This window comes from Myxocyprinus asiaticus, chromosome 35 (genome assembly GCF_019703515.2).
Source record: "Myxocyprinus asiaticus isolate MX2 ecotype Aquarium Trade chromosome 35, UBuf_Myxa_2, whole genome shotgun sequence".
Lineage (NCBI taxonomy): Eukaryota > Metazoa > Chordata > Actinopteri > Cypriniformes > Catostomidae > Myxocyprinus > Myxocyprinus asiaticus.
The window spans coordinates 41,780,086-41,793,691 of NC_059378.1; the positions used below are offsets into that span (position 1 = coordinate 41,780,086).

The following is a 13,606-nucleotide window of genomic DNA, read 5'->3' on the forward strand; positions in this document are numbered from 1 at the left end:
TTATTTTTAAGTAAAAGATTTTTTAACCATAAACTAACGTTCCCAAAATGTTGCAGGGAGGTTTTTGTGAGGCAAACTAACATATACAGAATATTCTTTGGTGGTTATTTTCAGGTTTTCTTTTTTAATCATATTTTTTAATAATTTTACAATACAGCATTAAAACAAGACATGACTTGTAGCTGTAGATGTAATGTTGCAGTAAGGTTGCAGAAATGTTCCTAGAATTAAAGGAACGTAATGGGAACCATATTGCACAGCCTAAAACAAACATTCTGTTCCTACAAAGAAAACTTTCCTGCCTAACCAAAAATAACTTTACAGCTCCATTCTGGGAACCAAATATTGTGTGTTGGGAACTCAGGTGAGTGTACGGTGAAGGAGTAAAGCAGTTATTTGAAATCAAGATGTTGTACATGTGAACAAACACATGAGTGATTGTCATATACACACGTTATGTGTTCATCTGTGTGACACCTGGAACACGGCAACAGTAAATACTGATCTGTCTGTCTGCGCTTCCATTACATGTGGCAGCACCCAGACGTCCCTCATGACTGTGTCATGTTTTACTAATGTCAGGCCAAAAATACGCCCGCCGAGAGCACCATCTAACTAGGTCATCTGCTACCTTTCTCTCTCTCTCTCTCTCTCTCTCTCTTTTAAGGGTCCATGAAGAAAATAATAAAAATGTGGCGATGCTATTCATGGCACACCTAAAAAAAAAGGTTTTAAATCAGGAATATTTCTTTAAATTAGGTCATTAATGCCATCAAAGACACACACACACATTAACACACATTCATACACACACTAACACACATTCACACACTAACACACACAATAACACACACACACAGTCACACATTCACACACACACACTCACACACACACAGTTATCAGAAAAAAAAAAACAGACAAAGGTCTCTTTTTCTAAATGTATTTATTGGTCATATACAAAATAAAGTAAGCTGTATATCAATAAGCATACAGTATGTACATCAATAAATTAAAGGACGCCCCAGACTGACTGATACAGTTAATTTCATCATTATATACCAATACATTATATTACTTCGCTATCTACAAATTGCAAAAGTACAATAACTTAGTTGATAAATACTTACAATTAAATGGACTTTCACGGTATCTATATTTCCCATACAAAGAACTAGGATATCTTAATACACCCCATACAGAAAACAACAGAACCTTTTATTTCTTTTTAGAAAAAAAAAAGAAAAAAAAGAAAATCCATCATAATAATAAACTCACAGCTATTTATAGCTTGACATATTTGACCGTTTACATGACGGTACAGAGATAAACTGCAGTCTGAAGAGCTTGTATGAATGCGAGAAAAGGGAAATTAAATTTGTAAGGGGGAAAAAGTCTAATTGAAAAGGCAACCGTACACAACAGGAATCTAGTACGGCATTCAAATTATTTAACTTATATAGAACACAAACGAGTTTTAGGTTGAAATGAACGCCAACAATAGTGCCATCAACACAAAAATACAGAAGCTTTAATTCAGAGACATGCGGCTCTTTCCTCGTTTTATTGAGTTGTGAATCTAGAGGAAAAGTCAAATGTTCAAAAACATCTAGTCTAGCAGTTTGATAAGGAGTTAATGATTGAAACCTCTTTAATCAGCTAAAGCACACAGAGCGAATGTCTTAAAGGGACAGTTCACCCAAAAATGACAATTCTGTCATTTTTACTCACCCTGATATGTTGTTAACCCATTGCAGATAAGTAGATGTGAGCGGAAATTGTTTGCACTGCTCTTTTCCATACAATTAAAGTGACTCCAAGAAGCACCATCAAAGAAGCTCACAGGACTTCCATGTCTACTAAAGTAATGCCATAGCTTTGTGAGAGGAACAGACAGAAATTTAAGTTGTGATTCACTGATAATCATTCTCAATTCTCATTACCGTAACACATCTGCAAATTTTACTTTTACTATTCCCATTGTTTTCAATGGTGATTCTCATTACCGTAACACCGTAAATGTTTGCTCATTTTTAAATTATAATCAGCAAAACTGAAATGGAGCTTCAAGGTAGTATTTACTATGGTGTATAAATACAAAGACACAGAGCTTTTTATTTGATCCCCTTTTTCTCCCCAATTTAGAATGCCCAATTCCCACTACTTAGTAGGTCCTCGTGGTGGCGCGGTTACTCACCTCAATCCGGGTGGCGGAGGACAAGTCTCAGTTGCCTCCGCCTCTGAGACCGTCAATCCGCGCATCTTATCACGTGACTCGTTGTGCATGACACCGCGGAGACTCACAGCATGTGGAGGCTCATGCTACTCTCCACGATCCACACACAACTTACCACACGCCCCATTGAGAACGAGAACCACTAATCATGACCACGAGGAGGTTACCCCATGTGACTCTACCCTCCCTAGCAACTGGCCCAATTTGGTTGCTTAGGAGACCTGGCTGGAGTCACTGAGCACACCCTGGATTCGAACTCACGACTCCAGGGGTGATAGTCAGCGTCAGTACTCACTGAGCAACCCAGGTACCCAAATAGAGCTTTTTTTAACGTTTGTCAAAAAAATTAAAAAATAAATCAACCACAATGCAGAACACACACACTTTTGCAAAATAAATGTTTACTATAGAAAGTTTGAAATTGCAAAATATTTACTTTGAAAATTCAATTAGAGTATAAATCAGAAGAATCAGAGTTTTGCAGTTCATTTCTGTTTCTTGATGTTTATTTTCTTAAATTTACACCATGGTCAGGTTTGATTGCAGCATAATGACATTAACAGCAAAAACTGACACTTCAAATCAATTTAAAATGCTAAACTTTGACAAATAATAGTTTAATAATGTCTAAATATATATCCAAATGCATATCTCATGATAAAATCTAAAATTAGGTTACAACAAGTCATCAGACTACACAGTATGTGTCTACAGTCATCTACTGGCTGTTACTGGCATGACATGGTGTTCAACTCAAGTTATTTATATTTTGTTCATCAGATGAAAGCAATCTGCCTCCAATTTATGTCACATTCTCATTTTTTTCATGTTTCAACTTTGCCTATTTGTATATGTATATAATTTACATGTAAATAAGATCAAAATAGCATAAAATCCCAAAAGAAATGCATAATTTTATTGTTCTTACTTCATGGAAGAAGAAATGGTATCATCATCATAAAAAAATAAATTAAAAAAAGGTTACACATCTGACCCTTCCGGTCAATAATCACCGTGAATACCAAAGGGAGTCGCCCTGTTTCAATACCATAGGAGGGTTAGATAATATTAGATAATTTTTTTCACCCTGTGTAATGAGAATTTGGGGGTAAAATATGCGCAACTGTCATACAAAATATAAAAATGTAAAAACTGATGTTCCCTCCAGTTCTCATTACCGTAATGTGTCTGGCACGTTGTGTGCAAAGAATGTCACAGTGTATACAATCTTAAAGTAGGCTTAATTTTCTTTATGTAAAATATACTTTCTTATTTGTTTCTTTTGCTATTGGAATAAAATAAGACATTTTCTTGACATGTTTCGTGAGAATCACCCATAATTTCTGTTCCTCACACAAAGCTATAATATATCTTTCATATTAACTACTTTTATGATATTTCTATGTCCTTTATGGATCTTGACAGTGGTGGTCACTATGAACTGTTGATGTATGAACAGACCTGCGTAAAGATTCTTCAAAAAAGGGTGAGTAACTGTGACAGAATTTTCATTTTTGGGTGAACTATGCCTTTAAATATTAACAGGAAACTGGAGAAATAAAGTCTTCAAACTCATTTTGAATGAAACATTGTATTGCACGTCCTGCGAGGCAAGAAAAAGTTTTTTTAAGAGCAGAAACACATTGGGGCTTGACAAGAACGAATAAAAGTCAAGACAATGTAGAAGTCTGAGAGCTTGTAGGAGAAGTAGGGCATGAATTCAGAGGTAGTGCCCACTTTGCCCAGCAACAGAACTGGACACACGGGATTGTCCAGCTCGACCAGTCGCTCGCTTTTGATCTGCTTAAAGAGAGTCTACGATTAATATCTGAACTGACCCCTTTCTTTGACCAATGGGTCTTAAAAGGATAGTTCACCCAAAAATGGAAATACTGTCATCATTTACTCACCCTCTTTCTTCCGTGGAACGCAAAAAGATGTTTAGCAAATGTTCCCGCTGTTTTCAAACTCAAAATAGGACAGAAAAAATCATTAAAGTCATGTGGGTTTGTAAACGATGACAGAATTACAAGTCATTTTTAAGAAATGTGGCTATTCTCAGGATTGTCTTAGTTTATTATTAAGAACCGTTTCTTTTGCCTCTCGGGACATGGCACTGTTTCAGACAGGAAAGAAAAAACAGAAAGATTGATTTAAATGAATTATAAAATCTGAGTTCAGTCCTCTGTTGCGAAGCCCTTTCTGTGTAAATCTAGTGCGTATCAGACGACAATTATCAATTGGGTGAATTTTTTGCAGAAATGTAAGTGTTGCGCAATACATAATTCGTCGTGCCCTCATAAGCGATTATTTACGGATGACATTCCTATTGAGAGGTCGTGATCCTTTCCTACCACCGGCTGATTTGCATATGTCACTTTTTACACCAAATCACCACAACAAAAACGACAAAAATTGGAACATTTGGAAGAAACGTTTGGAAAATCAGTTGCTTCATTATTGGGCAGTAGTGCTACCTGACACATGAACACAAAAATCACATTATCATCGTTTGCGAGTAAGCTAGAAGATCTAGAAAATTAAATTTTTTACCTTTCGACACATTGTGTATAGAATGTCGGACACGCCACAGAACTGCAACAGCCAATAGAACGCTACCATTAGTTACGAAAGCAAAGCGGAGATGGATCAAAGACTTCGTTACAAAACGATTTCACAGATTAGCCAGTTAGAGGACGTTTTTTCTGTTGATTTACATCAATAAAAAAAAAAAAAACTTGTCATACAAATATACCAACAACAAATTAGTTCTTAAAATGCCAGATCAGCGCAATGCGAAAAAACTTAAATGATGTAGAAAGCAAATGTGTGCTGTACATTTCTACAGAGATTGTCTTAAAATCAGACTGCTCTGGGCTAAACTATAAAAATCTTGAGCTGTATGACAAAAATCGTTCAAAGTCGTTTGCTTCAGATTTTGCTGTTTTTTAAAGCGTTAATTCTGCTTTCATGTAACGTCATAAATGACCATAATCAGAGTTTACGAGTAGTAAAAAACCACTTACATCTTCGTCAAACGAGTAATAACAAACTTGAAACTCTGAATTTTACGTAAAAACAACCAAAATTGCAACGGCTTTAATAGTTAAAAGTCGTATGCTAGCAATCAAGCAACATTGTTCTGTTTTTCAAAGCATTAACGCTGCATTCACGTCTTGTCAGAATTACAGTAATTACGAGTTTCCGAGTAGTAAATACGTTCACATCTTTGTCAAACTCATAATTGCAAGTTTGAAACTCATGAAAACAACCAAAATTGCCATGGTTAGCTAGCGATTGTGAGACACTGTACTGTTTAATGGCATTTTATTATAGCAAATATTAGTCCAAGTGCATAAAGAGGTGAATTAATGTAGTGACTAGAGGTGACCGATAGTGGATTTTGCCGATACCGATAACTAAGGTAGTGGGAAAGGCCGATAACCGATTCATCGGACGACAGTTTTTAAAAATCGAATTATAGAAATATATTATATACTTATTCTTTCTTTATTATGGCGGGCAAAGACAAAGATTCCAAAATGAATAAAATCCCAGAAGCAGTTTTTTGTTCAACCAAAATCCCATTAATAACCAGAAAAAATTAAGATTTGGTGCGAAACATGGGACTTTTAAGTATAAACAAGCCCGAAACACACCTGGGACTCTTATTTTGAAATGAAAAAAATGCTGAAAAAACTATTTGCAACTATCGCCATAGATTTTTTTAGTTCCAAAAAGCAACTATCGGCACCGATTAATCGGTAAACCTGATTAATTGGTCTACCTCTGTTATTGACGTCATCAACAACAAAGCTGCACATGGATCGCTTTTGGCATTTTGAGAGTTACCATTGAAACAAATCATTTCTGAGGACGTGAACAGTTCCCAGTTGAAGTAATTACCTTATGTCTGACAAGACATGAACGCAACATAATAATTATTCTTAATTCTTATGTTAGTGATTTTTTGCCTCTTTTCTAAATGGAGAATGTATTTGGCCAAAAAAGCTAGAACATAAAAAAATATATTTTTTTATCGATGTTTTAAGGTCATCTTTTATGAGAAAACGCATATATTTGGAGTCCCACTAGGAACAGCGTTGCAACATCGAGAGCAGCCGTATGTCAAACTAAACATTATACAGCAGACACACATCGCTCGTTTGTTTCGTTTAAATCAGTGCATATACAGCAGTCACTTCCCTGGCATTTAAAGAAAACAACTAAATTAGAAGAGAAAAAAACAACAACAAATATACCATAGAAACGTTTTACACCAAAATATATAAAAATCACACATCAGGTAAAAGGACTCAAACACAGAGGATGAGACGACGCATCCCCGAAATCCTTGAAGTAGTTACGCTGTCCTGAGAAGTCTTTACGCGTGTTAAACACGCTTCGCTTTGAATGTGTCCATTTAACAGCGGCCGAAACCAACTTTCAAGCTCTCGCGGAAAAGATTTATGTGTTTCAAAAATATCAGCCGCTAAACTACAGGTATCGTGGCGGGTAACGTACGCTCATCATCTGCGTTTGACTGAAATCAGAAGTGTGTCACATCCACATCGTAAACAACAGCACCACCTCACCAGTACAAATCACACCACACGCGCTAGTCCACAGTTTTACGCGCCTAGTCACTAGAAAAAGCTATTGACTTCAATAGTTAAGCCACTTTCGGTACAATTGCAAAAAAGAGAGCTATCAAACTACTTTATATTTCTTTTTTAAACGTTTTATAAATAATGCAAGATACTCTGTTATTTTTTGTAATATAAAATTCAAGACTCCACCAATATAGACAAAGATTCTTAGAATACGTTACGCAATGTCACAGCAACAAATTTATGGTAAAGCTTGTGATATATCACCAGTTTATGTCGCACGACGGTCCGGCTTTCAAAAGCAGAAGCTTTTATTTTTTTTTCTCTCATCTTGTTTTTACTCAACAATGTACTCAACAATCAATTGATATAGTGAAAAATCTATCCATATTTACTGACAATGACAGACATTATAACCTTCACTGTGAAGGTCATTAACCATGAAATAAACAAAAGCAAATACAAGCTGTAATGTAACATTGCATAACATAAATATGTTATTGCCTTGCCAATAAAGTCTCATCTGTCATAATAAAAGTATTTTCTGTCCTGAAAATGGACGAGTTAGCACATAAACTGGTGTGAGATCCTGATAGCTACCATATGAACAACATCTGCTTGTTTGACTCCGCCTCCTCTCCTCCTGCCCATCAGTGATTGGTCAGTGCATAAATTAGGCTTCATTACATTTCGCATCTCATTATATGGAAAAGATTCTATTTTATTTACCTTCTCCTTGAGTTCCATGACATAATACAGAGACGGTGGAAGAGTTTGGAAGCCTGAACGTTAATAAAGTGTTGTGTGCCTGCAGTCCGTAAACAAAAGGACATTAACGTGGCATCTCCAAAGAGAAAATAAACAAAGAACGCACAAATGCTGTATAAAAAGTACAATAACATAAACACTGAACTTGGACCTCATGTGAAACACACAATACAAAGTCAAAATTACAAAATTACAAATCTCACAGCAATATCACAGACGTCCACAATGACAATTTGGCTGCATGTTTTCAGATTTTTTCGTTGGTAATTTGGAGACTATTTTGGAAGCCCAAGTGAATTAACCATCCTAGATGTGCTTTTCTCCTTTAGTAACCCATGAACCAGCAAAAATTGAAGGGCTACTTCAGACTAACTTCAGCCCCAAAATGGCATCAACACTTTCTGTCCTGTGCCTAAACCATCATGCACTGACCAACACTCTCTCTTGCTCCCACTGTAGGGCACTAAGACCTCGCATCAGTTTTAGATTTAACTATCGTGATAACACTTGTGGCTCCCACCTTGCCAGGAATGAGGGGCCCCATAACAGACGCCAATGGCCCGCGGGGAGAGATCACATTAGAAACGGGCATCACGGGCCCTCTGGCCACAGTTCTGGCAAAACTCTGCAGAGCCTCGTATTTGGAGCGCAACGCATCCAGCTCCACTTTCATACTGGCATTTTCTGAGGCGAGCTTTTCCACTTCCTGCTGTAGCTTCGCCTTCTGCCTCTCTAGCTCCTCCTTCTGGGTGACACGTTTCACGCGGCAGCTGGCAGCGTAGCCGCGGTTCTTGAGCGTCCGCCGGCGCTGTTTTAGCTGCAGGATCTCTTCTTTCGACAGACCACGCAGATGCTGGTTGAGTTCACGGACCGACATGGACACCAACTCATCGTCTGTGAGACTCGTCCCATTCTCGCCGGGCTCCCTCTTCACCTAACATATACGGGAAAGTGAAAATTTTTGATTTACTCAGCCTCATATGTCTTTATATCTTCAGTGGAACACAAAAGGAGAATTTAGTTTGACCCACTCAGTATGCTAACATGCACTTTACATGTTCCATTTCAGTTGGTACCAAGACAATAATTCGTCTTTTTAAAATGTCATGTAAATGCTTTTTAAAGGTCAGACTAGCAGACCAGGGTAATGCCATTGTAACTCGGCTTCATCCAGCATGTATACACATTAATCACACCACAACTGACCTCGAAGTGCACATGTGTGCTCTGTAAGACATTGAATTGTAATATGATATACATTCATCATCTTATTTTGCTGCTGGTCAGCACATGCCACGCACACGCTAGAGATCGCCATTGCTTCACACCTTTAGCAGTTTAGTAATCGTGCATGGTCATATTGCGATTTCAATAAATCATGCTGCCTTAATGGATACCATAACGATGTCTCAGAGCTCAAAGTCTGCAGGTTTCATAGCGTTTTGGATGGTTTTTCCTCATTATGCAAGTGCCGTTTTCACTAACGTCATGTGCAGAATTATGGTTTTTCCTCATTATTGTGAAAATGACAATGAATAAAAATTACATTAGTTGTGCCAACCTTTCCACATTCTGTGGCTATCGACCCTTTGCTAAGCTCCACCCCCCTTGGTTACGGTTGCTCACTCTGACAAGCTCTGCAGAACTCCCCATTGGAATGAATGGGAAATTGCCATGAACGACGTGGTTTTTGGCAATATATTCCTATAAATGGAATGGATAATATTTTTACATGGGCTGGTATGAAGAGTGATGTTGTAATGTATATTTATCTGAAGTTTTTTGAAAGATAATTTGTTAAATTACACATTAACTTGATTAAAAACCGTGGAAACTGTGAAACAGTCACTTGAAAAGAGAAAAATTTCATTTAATAGCAATTACATATCTAATAACATTAGTGTAAGTGAACAGAGCTGTTTATAACATCTCATAACACACTCACTCGCTTTAATTTATCTTGGAGTAAATGTAGGTGTTGTTGCAGATGTTATATGTTCATTTGGGAATGAGGACTGACACGGTTTAATCTATTACATGCTCTTCTCCTGATTTATTTAAAGAAATTTTTTTTAAAAAGAAAGAAAAACACTGTGTGTATTCTCTGTGGGTAACTCATGTCACTATTAAAAAATGACCCAGCAACAACGTGTGTTACATTTTTTTGGATTATTTTTATAAAATCTCGCTTAAAACTACTCAAACACACATTAGGCTACTCCCGTAGACTCTCATTGTAAAAAGGCAAACGCATGTCAGAGTACTGGCGGCAGGGCAACAGTTGCTAAGACATGATTGATAGAAGCGCTTGTAAGGTGGGGCTTAACAAAGGGTCAGTTGGGTCACTGACATGACACCTTATTCGGTCCATCTTTTTTTTTCCTTTTTCTAAAAATTAGTAAAATGTTTTTTAAAAGTAGCATGTATATGTAGCACTTTTCCATGCTTATAGGTATAGGTGGGCCTAATTTTTTCACATTTAAAGTGTAAAAATATCATGTGGTGTGACCATCCAGCCCCATCTTCTCTTTTGAAAATATTATTTAAAATCACAAAGTTCGGTGTTATCATATTTGGCATGATTCATAACTTCTGTATTATGAAACAAAACTACACTGCATTTTCATTGATATTTCCATCATCATACATAAACGAATGTTGTCTGATGATGATTGTTTTATGAAATATCATGTGGTGTGACCAGGGGCGTAGATTCCAGGGGGGATGGGGGGGAGGTAACCCCCCCCCCCAATATTTATACCATGATCAATGGAAACATGTAAATTCTTCACACTGTAACCCCAACCCCCACCCCAATGTTCAAGACAAATCTACACCCTTGGGTGCAACCAATTATGGCAGTAAAAATTATTTTTAGGCCGATACAATTGGCCTAAAACAGAGAATTTTTTTTATACTTTAACCACAAATTGTATCTGTAAATTTCAGAAACACCTGAAACTGATTTGAAAAGATAAATATGAAAATATTACTTAAAAGAAAAACAAAGTGCAAACTTATTTTCAAAACACTTCACTGTACTACTAAAATACTAATACATAAATAATAGTATGCATGTAAGGGTAATATATTAGTTTAAATAAATATTACAGTCGCACCACACGACATTTTTTAGGAGCAAAAACAGGTTAACTTAAAAAAACACTTAAAAATGCATTAAACTAATTTAATTGAATGTTTTTATTAAAATTGTTGAGTTCAAAACTATTCAAATATTTAAACTATCCTAAAACATATGCCTAATTTTATTTAGCATAATTACAAATACAAATGACTAATCCATCATCATTACTTCTGGAGTTTTTACGAAGTGTCTCGGCATCTCTGACGTCCTTCCTTCAAATATTTGATTACGTATTTTGTCAGACAGATGAAGAGTGTAGCTTAACAACAACAACAACAACAACAACAAAACATTGCATTTTGAAGACTTTTTTCACTTCAGTGCACATTTGGGTCAATTTCTTGCACAAAGCTATCATATGACTTCAGAAGACTTGGAATATAGCGCACGAGTGTTATGAACTATTTTAAGATACTTTTATGGTGTTTTTTTTTGGACTTGACAGCACCATCCGCTTTCACTGTATTGAAAAGAGCAGTGTGAACATTCTCCTTCTGTGTTCAACTAATGAATGAAAGTCAAATACAGTTTTGGAAAGACATGAAGGTGATTAAATGAGAGAATTTTCATTTCTGACTAAACTATTCCTTTAAATAAACAGCACTATCATGAGAGAACAGATTGAGCTCACCTTCAAGGCCTTGTTTCCTTTGTTAGTGGTCGTCATGCCACGAGGAACCACAGGCAAACCACACAGATCTGCAACAGAAAAGTGATCAGTCATTAAACTGTGGAAAACTCTAGGAACATGAGAGAGTTTGACTGTAAAACACTGTTACGTTTAGTGGTTTTACTCATTCACTCACTGAATAAAACCGACAACATGAATTCTGAGAGATGTCAGAGCTCATGACAAGAAAAAGCAAGTGAAAGCAAAACAGTTTTAGATTCTACAACCACGTGAAAATAAAAAACTGGACTAGTGAAAGTGATAATTTTAAACCCTGGCTTCCTGTTTCAGACTTCCTCTGTGGTCGTGGCGGTTGTGAGTTTGATGTTTCAGAACACCTGCGATGTTTCAGAGCCACGCTGGCAGCTGATTGGCTGGTGAAGAACCAATAAGAGGATGGAATACCAGGGGTAAGGAAGTGATGGTTTGGGCCGCAGTCCAGGGGATTACCAGCCAATGATGAAGAGCGATTAGAGCGTGATTAGACATTTGGAGAGGAAAACAAATCCATTTCAAATATCTGGATGGCAACAAAAGACCATCTGATTCTGTAAAGCTATTTTGGATCAAATGTTGAGAAAGACTCAAAACACCAAATCTGAAAAGACATGACTGCTGTCAGAGATTAAACAATGTTTGAAAAAGCAAAATGTCAGATGTTATTTATATATATATATATATATATATTACACACACACACACACACACACAATCTAAGGCTGGGCAATCTAGCAAAAAAAAAATAAAAATAAAAAAGAATATATATATATATATATATTGTTTTTTCTCAGCCATTTGACCGTATTCGACATACAGCTCAATATTGATATATTTGCCCAGAAAAGACATTTGGTTTTTCTTCAAATGAAAGGAACCATCATTTTGACCAAGCAGCCACTGATGTTTAATGCAAGAAGTAAAATACGGTAAAACAAATCAAGTTAAAAATAACCAGGGCATGTTTTTCATTGTTTTTCAGTTAATAAGCACAAGGAAGAATGATATTTAATCATTTGCATTTATATGCATCAATTTAACACTGTAATTAACAGCAATATATACTAACAGCAATATCTACTTTTTACTAAAACATTTAAAAATGTAAAATACCACGTTGGGGTTTGCGTGACAGTGTATGAATTTTTACACAAACCAAGTAAGAAATGGACCGCTTAAAAAAAATAAAAGTATAAATATAAAAATATCTCTGCTTTAACATTTTCATACTCACGAGTCGCAAGACAAGAAGGGATCTCGAAACTTACCAACCTACATGGTCTAGGAAACAAAACTTGACTAATATAATCCAGCCATATTTTCTATGATGCCTTATTTTCAATCATTGCGAATATCGCCTGCCCTAATAACATTCTGTGCCAATATTTGCACACATGTGCAGGGTTCTAGCCAAACAATTAAACATCTTTTATATTTTTTTAGAATAGTCCTTTTTCATTACAAAGCAAAGCCAATCCTCGCCAACATTTTCTGCATTTCCTAATTTAGTCTGATGCAGGTCATTCACACTGAGACCGACAGCAAAAACACAAGATCTTTCCAGAATACTAATCAGCAAAAAAGGTCACCAATGAAAATATAAGATGGGATTAGTGATGAGATATCACACACACACACGTCCACAATGGTTCTCATTGAAGCGGTTTGTGATGAAGGGTCATTATTGTTCTCTAGACGCCCAATGGCATCATGGGATACAGTGAGCGTGATTCTGCATATTCCTAAACACAAACCATCAGTGATATCACACTTAATAAACACAAACACACACCTGTGCATCCTTCAGTGCTGTGAAGTCCGTCAACATCAGTCTGATGTCATAATATAGTCTCTATGACAATAAAATTATTAAACAGTTTGTTCTTGAATATTATTGCAGTGTTTCCCATTAATTACCTAGACATACCAAACATACCAAGCTGCATCCGAGACACCAAGGCATTTTGAGGACACAACATTGTTTCAGGTAAGTAACATTAACTGATGTTACAGTATCCACTGCACTAGTCCAAACAAACTTTTATCATTATCAATGTATGACAGCAAACAGATAACATTACTGCAGAAGTTCTCATTGATAATTAACGTTAATCTAATGTTAGCTAAATTAGGTAACCCCCCCCCCCAGAACCCACCAAGGTCAACCCATCACAGTCTCACCA

The 13,606-nt window shown here is 36.4% G+C and overlaps 1 protein-coding gene across 6 annotated transcripts in view; it reads right to left on the reverse strand.

Moving 5' to 3' along the window:
* Window positions 1–926: 926 nt before the first annotated feature.
* LOC127426517 (transcription factor MafG-like) overlaps window positions 927–13,606 on the reverse strand; it is a 58,996-nt gene continuing 46,316 nt past the window's right edge. For 5 of the 6 annotated variants that reach the window (XM_051673378.1, XM_051673383.1, XM_051673382.1 and 2 more), the window contains exons 2-3: window positions 11,388–11,455; window positions 927–8,545 (exon numbers count right to left, since the gene is read on the reverse strand). In XM_051673378.1, coding sequence (XP_051529338.1) covers window positions 8,075–8,545; window positions 11,388–11,455 — 539 coding nt within the window. In that variant the 3' untranslated portion in view covers window positions 927–8,074. Of the gene's footprint in view, window positions 8,546–11,387; window positions 11,456–11,562; window positions 12,079–13,606 lie in introns of those variants that run through there. The other variant, XM_051673381.1, reaches the window with a different exon arrangement.